The following is a 16,139-nucleotide window of genomic DNA, read 5'->3' on the forward strand; positions in this document are numbered from 1 at the left end:
TTTTTGTTCTTCTTGTTCTTGGATGTTTTTGGTGCAATGGTTACTTAGGCTATATTGCATCTATCAATGTAGTTAATACTACTTGTGTTGGCTTCTATGGAAGCAGTCAAAAATTGTCATACAAACCTATTCGTTTCAGGATAGAGAAAAATTCTGTAAGATTTGATTTTTCACCTATGATATAGCCAAGTGACAATTCCTGTAAGTTTGAGAGAGAGATGTGAATGAAATTAGACGGGAGTTGTTATACAAGGCACATTCTAGGAGTATGTGTTTTACTGAGTGGTCTGTGGCAATGCCGTACCCTATGGAGGGTCATTACCTGATAATAGAAATAGACAAGTCAGATGAGTGTAGCCTATTTGAGTTCTGGCTGGGATTACTTCTTGTCTGTTTGTGTAGAAGCTAGAAGCCCATAAATGTGACACAGGTTTAATTTCAAGGAGTTCATTTTATGTATATGCATTTGCCACTGAAGTGTCCATCGTCCTTTACATATATTTCATATATGCATTTTGTAATCACTGAATAGTACAAGAAAATCCATTGGGCTGTGCTGGATGGATGTTTTGCATCATCATCGGCAATTTAATTTCCTAGTATTCCAGTATGGGATCCAGCAGAAGACAACCTTTTGCTGATGCTCTCTGAGATGAATCAACTATGTTCTGATGAGCTTTCATATTGGATGAGAAGGTGGAGAAACTGTCTGCATTGCTCAGAGAACTTTATATCAGACTGTACAATTAACCCTAGCTTTCTTTCATTCTCCAACATCTTGAGTACATTACTCTCTAATTGGCATGTTATTCTGGGATTACTGGATTACTGCTGTCCATGTGCAGTACCTTTCATTTACCAATGTTAAACCTCAATTGTCACTTCTCAGCTTATCTGCCTAATTTGTTCAGAAATTGCTGCAGTAATGTGCTTTGATTCCAGTAATTAATCACACTGCCACCTTTGTTTCACCTGCAAATTTAGAAAATAAGCTAGGCATGTATGATATGCTTCATCAATACTGTTAATAAATACTGCAAAAGAAATGGGCCCAGCACTGAACCCTAAAGGACTCTACTGATAAGATCAGTCCAAGAAGAGCAGTGCCCATTTATAACCACCATCTGTCTTCTGTCACTCAACCATACCCTTATTGATAACAGTAACTTGCCCCTAATGCCACACTACTTCAATTTGCACTGCAGTCTCTTGCAAGGACCAGTGTTAAACACTTCACTGAAACCTAAATATATGATGCCAAAATTATTATTTGTATTCAGCTCCAATTTTACTGTGTCATAATAACTAATCAGATTGGTCAAACAGAATCCCCTTTACAAACCCATGCTGTGATTTCCAGAAAATTCCATTCCTGTTAGGATGATCCTGTAGTACTTCTTTAATCACCAAACCTATTATTTTTCCTGGAACAGAAGCCAAGCTTACATGTCCATACTTTTTCACATTGTTCTTTGATACTGTGAATAGGAGATATATTTGCACATTAGTAATCTACAGTAATCTCACCTGAATCCAAGGATGCTCTCATAATTATGGCCAAGGGCTTACTTACTTCCTCTGCTGCTTATTTTAATAAAATTGGATAGATCCCATCAACCCCAGTTATAACTTGGTATAGTTCTTGTATTCCATCCATAAAAACGTCTTCATGCATAAATGTAGATGCAAAATTTTTATTTTGGATGCAGCAACATGAACAGAATCATCAATAGTTATACCATTCATATCTTGTGGGTGAATGTTATTTATCCCTTTCCTTCAGGGGTTAACACAAGCAAAGAATCCTTGCTACTTTTCTCAGCCTAGGACTTCTCATAATCTGCCTTAACTTGCCTAACCCCCCCCCCCTTAGTAATCTGATTTGTACTTTCTGTAGGATTCCATATTCCTTGCTAATTTATAATCATCCCATGCATTTTTCTTTTATGCCAGTAGTCTCATCAGTTCATTTGACATCCATTTAAGTCTATACCTCGAACTATAACTCTTAGTTGGTAAAAGAGCTTAGTAGCCTCTATGATTACTTTCCCAAATGTCTCCATTTTGAATTTGCAGTTGGTAATATTATTATTTGGTCCCACTGAAAAGAATTTAAAAAGTGTCTAAGAACATTTGGTAGTTATATCTGTAAGTATATTTCTCATTAATATATTATAATTACCACAACCTTGTGGTTTTTTATCTGGATAATCTTTTTTATTATTAGCTACATGGTGCAAGGAAGCCTGACGCTTATGCTGCACCAGCCAAAAATATTTCTGAATTACTCTGAGAGGGAGGGAGGGAGGGAGGGAGGGAGAGAGAGAGAGAGAAAGAGAAAACATGAGTCAGAAGTTGAAGGGAATCACCAAGAAAGAGAAGAATGATGATATCCAGCTCAACTTAATACATGAATTGTCACTGCTGATAATCAAATTGAAAGTATGCCTTTCTTTTGTTGCCTCTGTAACATGCTGTGACAAAAAATAGTCTTCCGAAAAATCCAGACTATATCCACACATTTTCAATTTTAGCTGTTTATAGTATTTACATGGTCAACGTCCCGCTCAATAGTTTTTAAAAAAGCTACAATTCGCACACACATTTGACATTCCTTCCTTCATATATATATTTGATGAATTTATAACCAAGAACATCAATAATTTTTGGTTATTATTTAATCAAATACAAATGAAGGAACTGATGTTGTGCAACCTGTTTCCAGCATTAAATTTTTTTTTGTTTATTCCTAACTCTCAGTTGAGAATAAACAAAGCTAGCAAGTTAGTTGCACTTTCTAGCTTTAGAGTGGTCACCATCTTAGTCCACACTGTGGCAGTGTATTATGGCCATACAGGCGTATATTCACAGGCTGATCTGCATGTTGTGTGGGCCAGAAAACCCAAAATAATTCACAGAAAAAAAACCAACAAAGCATACTCTCTTTGCCTGAGATTGAGAGACTGGCTGCCTACAAGCCCCACTGAAAAAGCCTTTAAGAATTTCTTCACTCTTCGATAGGATTTGAATCTAGATATTTCAAAATGGAGGACAACTTTTGATGCATCTATGGTACTAAGTACTCTGGGCTTGACAATCTTTTATGTTTATACTTATTCGAACATTTCTTAAATGCAGTGTGCAAACTGAGGTGGGAATTTCATATAAAGTATAGTTTACAGTGCATGAAATCATTAATATAATGAGTTATAGAAACCTCAAACGTGAAGAACATGGCTTCACCTTTATATATAATTAACAACTTTCCATCACCTAAGTTTAAGGTCCATGTGAATAGCAGCAGTTGGTATAATTATCAAGGAATTGATAATTATACCAACTCTTCAAGGTACAAGCCTAAATGGATGTCAGATGAACTGATGAAACACATGGCAGAGAAAAAACATGCATCGGATGCTCATAAATTAACATGTGACACAGAAGCCTATGATAGATATAAGTTGGTCTGTGGTAGACAATAGAAAGAAAGGGTTGAATAAAAGTGCTCCATTCGATATCAGTGGTTTTACTGTTGATGATCCTGCTCAGATTGCTGACAAACTGAATGAGTATTTTGCATCTACATTCATACTTGAGGAATTCTTTAGGGAAGGGGATGCTGGAAGTTTATCAAACTCTAACAAGAAAATAAATGATTTTATAATAACTGCAATGATAGTGGAAGAGAAATTGTTGAAGTTTAACATAAGAAAGGCACTCGGGGTGGATGGGAGCTATCCAATTATATTAAAGAAGGCAATGAAGGAAGTGAGCAAACTCTCAGCCATAATTATGAGAGCATGCTTGGATTCAGGAGAGGTCCCTGCAGACTGGAGATGAGCGAATGTATCCCCTGATTCACAAAGAGGGATCAAAGGATGACACAAGTAATTACAGATCTGTTAGGTTAAATTCTGTTCAAGGGAAAATAATGGTAAAAGAAGTAATGCAGTATCATCTAGGTAAGGCTGCAATTATACTTCAGACACAGCGTGGGTTGTTGAAGGGAAATTGTGTTTGACCAATTTCAGTGGATACTATGTGGTCACAAAGGATGCAAAAATAATTTTGATATCATGTACTTTGATTTCAGGAAAGCTTTTGAAACTGTTGCACATAAAAGACTGCTGTACAAATTGGAGCAGTGTGGCATTAAGGGCAAGTTGCTGCTATGGATAAAAGAATGGTTGAGTGGAAGAAGACGGAGAGTAGTAATCAATGGACATTGCTCTTCATGAACTAAATGTTATTAGTGGAGTCCCCAGGGTTTGATTGTAGCCCATTGTTGTTTTCTATATTTATTAAAGATACTGATGAAGGCATATCAAGCTTAATGTTGAATTATGAAGATGACACAAAGATTGGCAGGGTGTTTAATGACAGTATGCTACTGCAACAGGATCTAGAAAAATTAGGCAGATGAGCTGAGAAATAGCAATTGAAGTTTAATATTGATAAATGCAAAGTACTGAATATGGGTAGCAGCAACCACAGAGTATTTTGTATTTGAGGTTTTTGGCACAAGGGCCTCTTGGGCCATATTGCACCTGTTCAGGGTTTGGGTATCACTGATTTCACATTATGATTAGATGCTATTATATAAATTTATAGCATCTTAAATACTTAAACAGATCATCGAAATTTGCTTCATTACCAAGAATATGTGATAAGGTTAAGGGTTCCTGCAAGTTGGAGAGGGAGCTGAAGCTGGAATTTCGGACAGATGAAAGGTGGGGACATTCAATGAGAATATGTTTTATTGTTAGGTGTGACTGGCAAAAGAAGCACTGAGGAGGAGTCTCTCCCAAAAGCAAATGCAGATGAGTTGGATGTGAACGACAGATGCGAAGTCTTGCCAGAATTACTTCTTGTTGCCTGTTTCTTCTAAAACTAGATGTTCACAGTTGAGGCTTTTTTTTTTTTTTTTTTTATCTGGAACAGTTTATTATTGGTTTGAGATTGCCAGAGGTGAGACCATTGTTTACAACATGCTTTTTTAATAATGGATTTGTAGTCTGTGTATGGAACTTTCAGTTGACTGTAAGATCCAGAGTCGGGATGTTTAGCAGCCTCATTCGCACGATCATTACCTTGGATGCCAACATGACCAGGAATCTAGCAGAAGGTAACCTTGTAGTTGGCTGTTTGATGGTAAAATAATTCAGACCAGATCTCTTTAAGAACGGGATGAGAGGGAGGAAAGGTAGATTGAAAGGCACTGATTGCACTTAAAGAGTCTGTATATATCAGAGATTGTTTGATATGATATTTGTTTATGTTATCTAGAGCCAGTTTTATTGCAAATAATTCTGCAGTATAGATACATTCAGTGGGAAGAGAGGCAGCTGTTAAGAAAGTGGCAGAAACTGCTGCTGCACCAACAGCCGTATATGTTTTGGAGCCATCAGTTTAGATATGAACTTTCTCTGAGTTTTCCAAAGAATGCAATTTATGTAGCTTTTGAAAGTTGGTATTTGCCAGGGAGGATTTTCCCCATCTTGAAAAGAAATTGTCACAAAGATGTATGAATTCAGTCCAGGGAGGTTCAGGAGTAGCAAGGTCTTGGAATATATTCTTAAAGTTAATTTTCCAACTGATCATGAGTTCTTGCAGTCAAATCCCTGTGGGGCAGTTTTCATTAGGTTTATTGTGATATAGCAGGGTGTGCTGAGGATCAAACAGATGCTGCCAGCTGGGGTGGGCTGGAGTACTTCCAATCTTTGCTGCATAATTAAACAATAAAATTTTTCTCCTGAGATGCAGAGGGGATTCGTTTGCCTCAATATACAGGCTGTGAACCGGAGATGTTCTGAAGGCCCCAACAGCTATCCTAAGGGCACTATGCTGGATGGTGTTCAGACGTAATAGAGAACTTTTTCTGGCAGAGTCGTAGACAGGTGCTCCATAATCCAAGCGCGATCTTATTAAAGCTCTATAGATATGTAGGAGAGAGCTTCTGTCAGCACCCCAGGACATAGCAGAGACAGCTCTTACGATATTCAGTTTTTTAAGACAAGTATTCCGGAGGTACGCCATACGGGAAGCAAAATTAAGTTTATTATCTAAATGTAACCCCAACAGACGGAAATTGTTAGTGATAGGAATCAGGCTGTTATTTAAAAATATTTCTGGATCCGGATGTTTTTTTTACAGAAATGAATAGCAGTAGACTTCTTTTCTGCTAGGGAATAACCATTCCGCAATGCCCGTGATTCTATTCTAGCTATAGCAATTTGAAGTTTCCTTTCGATGGTGTTCATAGTCTGGGATTGAGTAGAGATAATGAAGTCATCGGCAAACATGTACGATTGTACTGTATTTGGTACATCCCTTGTCATGTTGGCGATTCTTATTGCAAATAATGTTGGACTGAGAACGGAACCCTGTGGTACACCGTCCTCTTGTTCAAATGTTTTGGATAAATTATTCATGTATCTGACCTGAAAAGTTCTATGGCATAGGAAGCTTTGTATAAATTGGGGTAGATGACCTCTCAAGCCAAAAGAATGAAGATCTTGAAGAACACCATATCGCCAGGTGGTATCAAAGGCTTTCTCAATATCTAGATTAATCATGACCAGATGCTGTCCCCTTATGAAGGCATTACATATATTTGCCTTTGGTTTTATCATTACGTCTAAGGTGGAACGGTTTTTTCGAAACCCGTACTGATTACTATTTAGCGAGTTGTTAGTTTCCAGGAACCACATTAACCGCCTATGAACCATTTTTTCCAGGACTTTGCCTAAACAATTGGTCAGTGAAACTGGCCTATAGTTATGTGGAAAGGTACGATCCTTTCCGGGCTTTGGGAAGGCTAGAACTATTGAGCATTTTCTAAGAATATTCGGTTGTAATAGTTTAACAATGATCTTTTTGCTCTGTTGTTCAGTCATTTTAACATTATATAGTAGATCCCATCTGAACCAGCAGTGCTATTTGATGTTTTATTGAGTGCTCCAAAAAGTTCTGTTAATGTGAATGGCTGGTTATATGGATGTGAAACTCTTGTGGAAAAATTAATCTTATGCTGTTCTGCAGTTTTTTTAATTTGCTGAAAGGTTGGTTTGTAGGAGACTATTGCTGATATACTGGTGAATGATTCTGTTAAGGCATTTGCTATTTCTCCCAGGGATGACAACTCTTTCCCTTCCCAGTTTAGTATTGTAGCTGGGGACTGAACGTATTTGCCATTAAGTGTTTGTATTTTCCTCCAGATAATTCTGCTGTCTGTATTCTTGTTTATGCTCAAGGAAAAGCTAATCCAGGCATCTTTCTTTGCTTTTTGTCTTATTTGGCGGAACTTGGCTTTCAGTCTTTTGAAGTTAATTAGATTGGTAGTTGTGGGAAATTTACGAAATAAATTCCAAGCTCTATTTTTGTACTGTTTGGCGTGTGTGCAATCTTGATTCCACCAGTAATTACTATTTTTCCCTGGGAAAGATTTTGGTATTGCAGAGGTAGCAGATCGTAATATTTGATTAGTTACATGTTCTGTGACATTGTCTATGGGTTGAGATTGGATTATTTTATTGTCTAATTGCACACGAGATGCATATTCATATCAGTGTGCCCTATGAAATTTCCAAGTGGAGCGACGTAGTGAAGGAGAGTTTACTCGTGCTTGCAGAGAATCGGAAGATGATCACTGTTTTTAGTGGATTTTCAAGAACAGACCACTCCGTAATACTATATACAGAGGGAACACAGATTTACAGGTCTATTGCGCTCATGGATCCTGTCGAAAAATGAATATAGGTAGGTTCACCAGTGTTCAAAAGGGTAAGTTGATAAGTCCAGAAGGGATTCTATTAACTTGCCTCTCTTGTCAATTGTTGGAGATCCCCACATCGGATGATGAGCATTAAAGACTCCAAGTAAGCAGAAAGGAGACGATAGCTGTTCTATTAGATTTTCTAGGTCATCTGAAGAAAATGAGAAATTAGGAGGAATATATATAGATGCTATTGCAAGAGTGATGCCAATTTCAATGCGCACTGCCACTACTTCAAAAGGAGTCTGAAGAGCAATATGTTTGGATGGTGCGTTGTTTCTTATAAGAACCGCCACTCCTCCACGGGCTGGCGAGTCGATATTTCTATCTCTTCTAAAGATAGAGTAATCTTTTATAGTAGGACACACTTGTGAATTTAAATAAGTTTCCTGTAGGGATATGCCTGCTGGATCATAACGGTGGATGAGATCACATATATCATCTTTTATACTGTGAAACCCTCTACAATTCCATTGAAGAATTCTTTCCCATTAAGCGGTTTTGTTGGTTGTTTTTGTTTCTGACTGCTTTTTAGTTGACTTGTTTGCATTGATCCAATTTTCCTTTGTCTTTCTTTGGAAAGTAGGGATGTGTTATGTCCATCTAATCAGTCACATGAACTTCTAATATGGCATCTTCTGAGTCATTATGCTGGTCAATATCCATTCTGGTTGAATTTGATGGTTTCAGTACCATGGTTTCTGTCACTTTTTGTTTTGCTGTTGGGTTTACATTAGCTGGAATGGTAATTGGGGTATTACAGGCTTCTTCAGTTTTTTGTTGCGAAGGACACTGTTTGGGGGCAGAGAGCATGGAGCGTGCCCAATTAGCGATGGACATATTTGGGGGAACGGCAACATTTGTTTGTGTACCTATTGACTGAAATTGTTTAGCAGCCATTTCATATGTACGTTTCGGATCTGTTTTTAGTATTTGTCTTCTCGCCTCTGAATATGTCACTTTATTCTCAACTTTATATTTCTGGATTTTTTTTTCCTTGCTTCCGAAGTTCGCAACTTTTGGAAAAAGCTGGGTGATCACCCTTACAGTTTGGACAAACAGAAGTCGTAGCAGTGCATTCAGTTTGATTGTGCTCTTTCGATCCACAAATTGGCCATACTGACTCACCTCGACATGCAGTTTGGGAGTGTCCGCATTTTTGGCACGTAGCACCTGATTGGGTTTGGGATGTAAGGACGGACACTGCAATGGAGATAGCCTGCTTTAACAGATGATGGTAGGATGGGAGAGCTGAAAGTGAGAATTATGCTCCTAGTGGGAACAAGAACACCATCTTTCCGAGTTATAATTCTCCTTGTTTGTATGACTTTTTGTTTACGTAGCTCTTGAACTATCTCCTCCTCTGATACAGTTAACAAGTCCCATTCTGTGATTACTCCCTTCAAGGAGTTTAGGGTGGCAGGGGAGTAACATTTATTGGTTGTCTGCCAAAAGTAGTCATGTTTAATAATTTTTCGGAATGCTGGGATTTCATGGTCTCTACCAGAAGATCCCCAGACTGGAGCCGTTTTACTGTTTTTGGTGAATCTGCAGCAGACTATGCATTTTTGGACAAGGTTATTTGGTTTTTTTTAGGAGCATTAGCAACTGAGGCCATATTGCTCCGGGATATGCGGTGGTCATTCCCTGACCTTTCCGCATCCTCCGTATTTGGTGGTGACGGGCTCGAACCCTGGTCTAATCAAGAAGCGTGTGCTACGCACTGCTGCTCCTTCCCACCTGGCTACGGAGGCGGCCTTGAGAATAGTCATTTTCGGTGTCATTTTCTAGTCTTGAGTTCGATGGCTCTAAAGGTGGAAAAGAACTGTTTTCCATCTTGGCTCCTTTCAGCCCCGGGAGAGTGGATTTCTACCGGCCCTGCCACGGGGAGGCAGGAGCTGTGCCGCTAGAGTGACCAAGCAGTGTAAAGGTTAGTAAGTTAGTTTTTTTTTTTTTTTTTTTTTATGTGAACCCCAAACACGAGAGGTATTAGAACCTATAGTACTTAGTACCGTGCTTGGGTTGGAGGTTGAGAAGAGGAAAGAAGATATTTGTTGACATTGGACTTGAACTTCTGTAGATTGTAATTTTCAGGAAATACATATGAAGGAAGGTTGTTCCAGAAAATGGCAGTTGAATGAATAAATGAGGAAGATGAAAAGTTGGTTCTGTGGGTTTGAAGTTGGACAGTAAATGGATGTTGGCTGGTGGCGGCACGAGTTCGAACTGTTTTGAAAGAGAGAGCGGGAATTATAGAAGCCAATTCAGAAGAACAGTGCCCATGGAAGTATCTATAGAAGAGGCATGCAGCAGAAACAGTGCGTCTATGCGAAAGCGAGTGGAGAAACTCTGTTAGAGATGAATCATTAATTAACCTAACTGCCCTCTTCTGAATGGAATCAAGAAGCCTGAGAGAGGTTTTGGGGGCACCACCCCAGATGTGGGAACAATATTCCATGGCAGGGCGGATTTGCGATTTATACAGAGTGAAAAGCTGTTTGGAAGAAAAATAACGCTGAGAGCGAAAGAGAAAACCAAGTTTTTTAGATGCAGAGGAAGCAATATTTGTAATGTGCTTGTGCCAAGAGAGATTAGAAGTCAGGGTAATCCCCAAAAGAGATATATCATTTTGCCTAGAAATCGGAGTGTCACTAAACATAAGCATAGGAGCAGAAGAATCCTTTTTGCGAGATATAAGACAAAACTGAGTTTTAGTGTAATGGAAAAAAGAAAGGTGGTTTTCCTTCCTGTAACTTAGTTATAATTCGTAATACTAAGTTAACAAATAATTAATGGGAATGTAAGAAAACTTTTACAAATGAATATAACTGTAGCTCTGATAAAAATGCTCTAGAAATCACTCAGGGAATCACTTGATCACTATAACGCTTGGCACCCGGGGCCAACCTCAGAGTAACATACCAATTGTGTGGTATTACACTCTGGGTAGTGGAGAATGAAAAAGTCCCTTGGGGGTAATTGTACAATCAGATATGAAGTTTTCTGAGCAATGCAGATGGGCTGCCAGGACGGCTCATGGGGTTTTGTCAATTACATACAGGAATTTTGCTAGCAGGGATAAGGAGGAAATTATCCCATTGTATAAGGCAATGGTCATGCCACATCTTGAGTAATGCATATGGGACAATGAGAAAGAAGGGCAACGAGATTGGTAAGGTGAACAAAGGGGGATGCCCTTACCACAAAAGGCTTCAGTTCTGCAAATAGCAGCATTTGCAAACTAGGCACCTGTGAAGGGATCCGATTGTAGTGTTTAAGGCTTTGAATGGATTGAGCAAGCTCAATGCTGATGGGATTCTTCCTCTTGCTCAGACTATACACATAATGAGGTACACAATTCAAAATGAGGAATGTTGCTTGCAGAATAGATATGTGTGAAGTTTGTCTTTAGCCAGCAGGCGGTTGATTGTTGGAACAAAACTTCCATCTATCGTTGTGGAAGTTGATAGCTTAAATAAATTCATGGAAGAACTAGATAAACCATTGGAGGGAATGAATAGGTGAAATTAGGGGTATCAGGAGTTTTTTTTTTTTTTTTTGGCTGATGCTGTATAAGCTTGCTTTCTTTCATCATTTACCATTGCTAATAATCATTGTTCTTTCCACACCAGGCGGAAAAGACCTGAATTGGAATCCCATCAATGACGAGATTCGAATTTTTATGGGTCTTTTTCTCAATGTGGCTGAGTTAATCAGCCTCAAGTGATGACAGCATAGTTTTCCTCCTGGAAACTAGGGTTTTTCATTCAGCCAATCAAACACAAAACACATGCAATTTAGACATATTATACATAGCAATACGGCCTAAGTTGCTGATGTGCCTAAAATCCTACATTAACAACAATCCAAGTTTACAGTACATTTGCATCACTGTTATCAGTGTTAAAAGAACCATCTCGATATGCTAACTACTTGAGCATTCAGATGTGATGCTTCTGAATGCTCAGAGTTCTTTCTCTGAAGAATTTTCAGAATTCTTCTCTCTGAGAAGAATTCTGAAAGTGTCAGAGTTCTTCATACTATCATTATTTACAATTTGATATATTTTTAAAATCCACAATTAAACAATACTGATACGCCTCGGGATTCACCTGTTTTATGACTAAAATGGATGTTTACTAGCATGTATTAGATCATATTATAGTGTATATTGTTGTTTCACTGGCAGCATCGATGGTTACCCACAACTCCCGTTTGTTACTCTGTGAAGCATACATAACTCTGTAGAGGCCAGATGTGTGTGTGTGTGTGTGTGTGTGTGTGTGTGTGTGTGTGTGTGTGTGTGTGTGTGTGTGTGTGTGTGTGTGTGTGTGTGTGTGTGTGTGTGTAGGGTGGCTTGCATAAGTGTTTTGTGGGGTGGTGTTGTGTTGATCTGCAGATAAGAAGCCAGCATCATCTGGCCTCTTATCTGCAGAGCTGAAAACCACAGTCCCCCCCCCCCACCTATTCCTGTCCAACACCAGGCAGGGTGTTGTACTCTGGCTGAGCTTTCTGTAGTGGATCCAAACATGTATTAGGACATGTGGTGCAAATAATGATTTCCTTATCTCAGGGGTATTATAAATAATTCATTGGGAATGTTTGATATGAACACCTACCCTGCTCAGCAGAAGGGCCATAGACTGACAAATAAGTAAAATTATGTATTGTAGACTGAATGAGCACATACTCGAAGATAAACATGAGCTATAAAGTGGCAACTCCGCTTTGTATTCATGGGCCCAGGTATCCTACTTACTGCACATTTGGTTGATATTCTGGATGAATAACAGTGGGGTGGCCATTCCATATCAGAATTGTGAGATGTTGAATCGAGTCACACTTACAGTTGCTGAAGAAAATTATATGCATGATCAAGTTCAGAATGAAATCTACTTTTATCCTGCATTAAAAATAATTTTAACATCATGAATTAAACTACATACCGCCAGAAAAAAAGAATATTGAAGTGAATTTGTTGTGCATGAAAATTGTTTGTTATCAGTTTTCTTAGGGATGCTTTGATTTTCTGTGCCAGTTACTTAAAGTTTAAATATACTGTTAAAACTCATATTGTAAAATGTTCATAAAGAAAATGAAAACTTTTATTTCACTTACTCCGTTTGGTCTGTTTGGTTTGTTGAGACTCCTGTTTGTTCATTTGAGGGCAGCGTCATGAGAACACAGTTTACAAGGATGGTGACAATCACAAGAAAGCTGAAGGCAGGATGGACAAGGACGCAGATGGCAACACGACGGATAGGGTTGAAAGGACTTAGAATCCACATGGAACTTGTTGCACTGAACCGAAAAATATCTTTTCCTTTGCTTATCACTACAAACATCTATAAGAAAAAAAGTTCTGATTCATGACATAATTATATTGAATTTGACTTTTAAAGGTCATTGAAAAATTAATTATTAATAATACTTAAAAAAAATTTTAATAAACATTGGAAACTCTGTATTTCACTAAATATCCTTCAGATAAAAACTTTTAAACTGTTTCTATACACGTATGAAATGTAGAAACATACAATGTATAGACATAGTAACATAACTGATGATGTGCAGGTATTACATTGTTAATAAATAAACCAGATAACAAAGCGAATTGTGATAAATGCAAATTTTCTTATTTTGAACAAAAAAAAAAAAAAACAATTTTTCTTCTAAAGTTTTGCTTCATCAAAAAATCAGAGTTCATTTTTAGTTACATTGAGCTTTTGGAAAATGAACATTTTTAACACAGTAAACAATACATTGGAAACAGAATTGCTAATCTTTATATTTCCAATGTGTGGTTTATCTCCTTTGGTTCTTTTCTCTCCTACCAATTAAAACAGACTGCCTGCATTCATTTTACTGACCTCTCTAAGGCTTCATATACTCCAATCAGGTCTTCACCTCCCTGTTGTCTAGTTGCCAAATTTTGCAATCTGCACCTTCTAAGGAGATTATTCGTATGGACACTGATAGGTGCTGTTTGCAAATCTGGTCGCACATCTTTGAACTCTCTCTAGAATCACTAACACACACTTCAACAAAATATTTCAAATGCGACTTCACCATCATCTTACAGAGAGGAGGATGGCTCCTTCCTTTTCTCATTTTTTAGTTGCCAATTTTTAAAATTATATCTGCCACCAATCCAACTCATTTTGAAATAGTGCAGCTTGGTTCCGGTAGTTACTTTCACTTTTTCCCTTTTTTTTTTTTTTTGTTAGTTGTTGGCGCATCAGCTTCTGTGGCCATAATGCACCTCCCAAAGTTTTTGCATTTTACTGTGATCCAAACCCGAGGCGGGATTTGAACCCACGACCACTTACACCTGTGCCCAAAAGGAACCAACCTGCGGCCACTGCTCAGAGAGTGGACATGATTTTAAGAACTGCCCCAACAAAACTAAGGAACCCATCTGCACCAATTGCAAAAGCCTCAAATGGATCACAACCACTCCATCCGAGACTCACTGTCTCACTTACCTCAAGGTAAAAGGCACCTACCAACAAAGAATCGATTATGGGAATACAACATAAAAAATACAATTGCAGCGTACTAAAGATACATCAACTAAATGCCCACCGAGCTCGAGCGGTTGTTGAGCAGGTATGACTCCAAGCAGATGAGGATAATGCCGACATTATCATAGTCCTAGAACCGTATACCAACCAGAAACAAGTAAGGGGATACCCACTCAATTATAAAATTGTTCAAAGCAACGAAGACACTCCCTGGGCAGCAGTACTAGTAAGAAATCCAGATATAACGATTACAAAGATACCACAACTTTGCATGCCCTGGGCAGCCTGTGCCTATATAATATGCTCCATATGCAGCTACTACATAATAGCCCTCTACTGTAGGCCTGGAGTAGAAATCGACTTTGCCACAACATATCTACAATCAATACAGACAACCCTGGTAGGGCATAAAATCTTGATTGGAGCGGATGTCAACTGCCGATCACCTGTCTGGCACAGTGCCAAACTGGACCGCAGGGGAACCTCAAACGGACAGAAACTAGAAGACTTCCTAGCAAATTCAATATTTACAGTCATAAACCAGCCGTTCTGCCTCCCAACGTATTGTAACATGCTATGGGAAGAAACGATCGACATAACTTTAACGTCCAGAAATATAGATACAAACGTAACCCACTGGACTGTACAAAACACGTGGACTATGTCTGACCACCGAACCATCACTTACAGCATACAAAGGAATCGGGCTAGAACAGTCGCCACTAAATACCTGTCAAACAGATTCGCAATCGGGAAAGCAAATTGGGACACCTACTTCAATTTCTTATCCACCCAAGGGAGACAGTACATGGAGGACTTGGACAGATGGGGGATCGAAGGTGAAAGGATAGACCCCAGCCAGTTTGCACAAGATATAACCTGCATAATCACCAATGCAGCGGAAGCGTCCATGAAAAGGAAAACTCCGATGACGGGAGCAATGCCATGGTGGACCCGGAGCTGCAAAGAATGAGAAGACAAGTACAGGATAAAAGAAAGCAGTATCAAAGGGCACGAAGAACATGGCCACAGGCAGAAGTCGCGGAACTGAGACAACAATATAGACAGATCTGAAACTTTTATACAGAAACTATTAAAAAAAAAAAACAAGAAAACATCCTGGGAACGACTTGTCCAAGTAACAGGAAATACTGAACCCTGGGGAGTGGTGTATAAAATCACCACAAACAAACTCCCCAGAGGCGAAGTGATGACCGCAACAAATACGGCGCAAGGCACACTCACTGCAACATTGCAGGACTCAATAAAGAACATACTCAGCAATCTAATCCAAGACCTACCAGGCATACTAACAGAGGACCAGAAAGCCATCTGCCAAGCAAACAAAGAATATGAGACCCAACAACTAGAACCCCCTTTCACAGCCAACGAACTACAAGAAGCGGTATCACAAACCAGGAACGAAAAGTGCCCTGGCCCCGATCTCATCGAGCCGGAAATGGTCAAGAAAGCAGCGGAGGTTATGCTGGACCTCCTGCTCCGACTGTACAACACCTGTATCAGAGAGGGCCAGTTCCCCACCAGCTGGAGGATGGCCAATCTAAAACTGATCCTCAAAAATCGAAACAGCGCCAGGAAAATCCCAATTCATATAGACCCATAGCCTTATTGTCGACACTCAGCAAGCTATACGAAAGATTATTACATAAAAGGATCCACAACCACTATAATGAGGCAAACCTGAATTCACCCAAGCAATACTGCTTCAAATCGGGATCTTCGACCATAGATGCCGTCCAAGGCCTAATCACCAAAGCGATGCAGTGTACCAAGAAATATTTCCTGGTCATAGCCGTCGGCTTTGCTGGGGCGTTCGACAC

General features: G+C 39.0%; 1 protein-coding gene across 1 annotated transcript in view; it reads right to left on the minus strand.

The window, feature by feature from the left end:
* LOC150083272 (sodium channel protein para-like) overlaps positions 1 to 16,139 on the minus strand; it is a 1,345,866-nt gene that overhangs the window by 1,167,125 nt on the left and 162,602 nt on the right. Inside the window, exon 3 of the mRNA XM_090377950.1 lies at positions 12,893 to 13,119. Coding sequence (XP_090234076.1) covers positions 12,893 to 13,119 — 227 coding nt within the window. The remainder of the gene's footprint in view (positions 1 to 12,892; positions 13,120 to 16,139) is intronic.

Source organism: Mastigoproctus giganteus, chromosome 7 (assembly GCF_048544385.1).
Source record: "Mastigoproctus giganteus isolate SK-2022 chromosome 7, ASM4854438v1, whole genome shotgun sequence".
Taxonomy (NCBI): Eukaryota; Metazoa; Arthropoda; class Arachnida; order Uropygi; family Thelyphonidae; genus Mastigoproctus; species Mastigoproctus giganteus.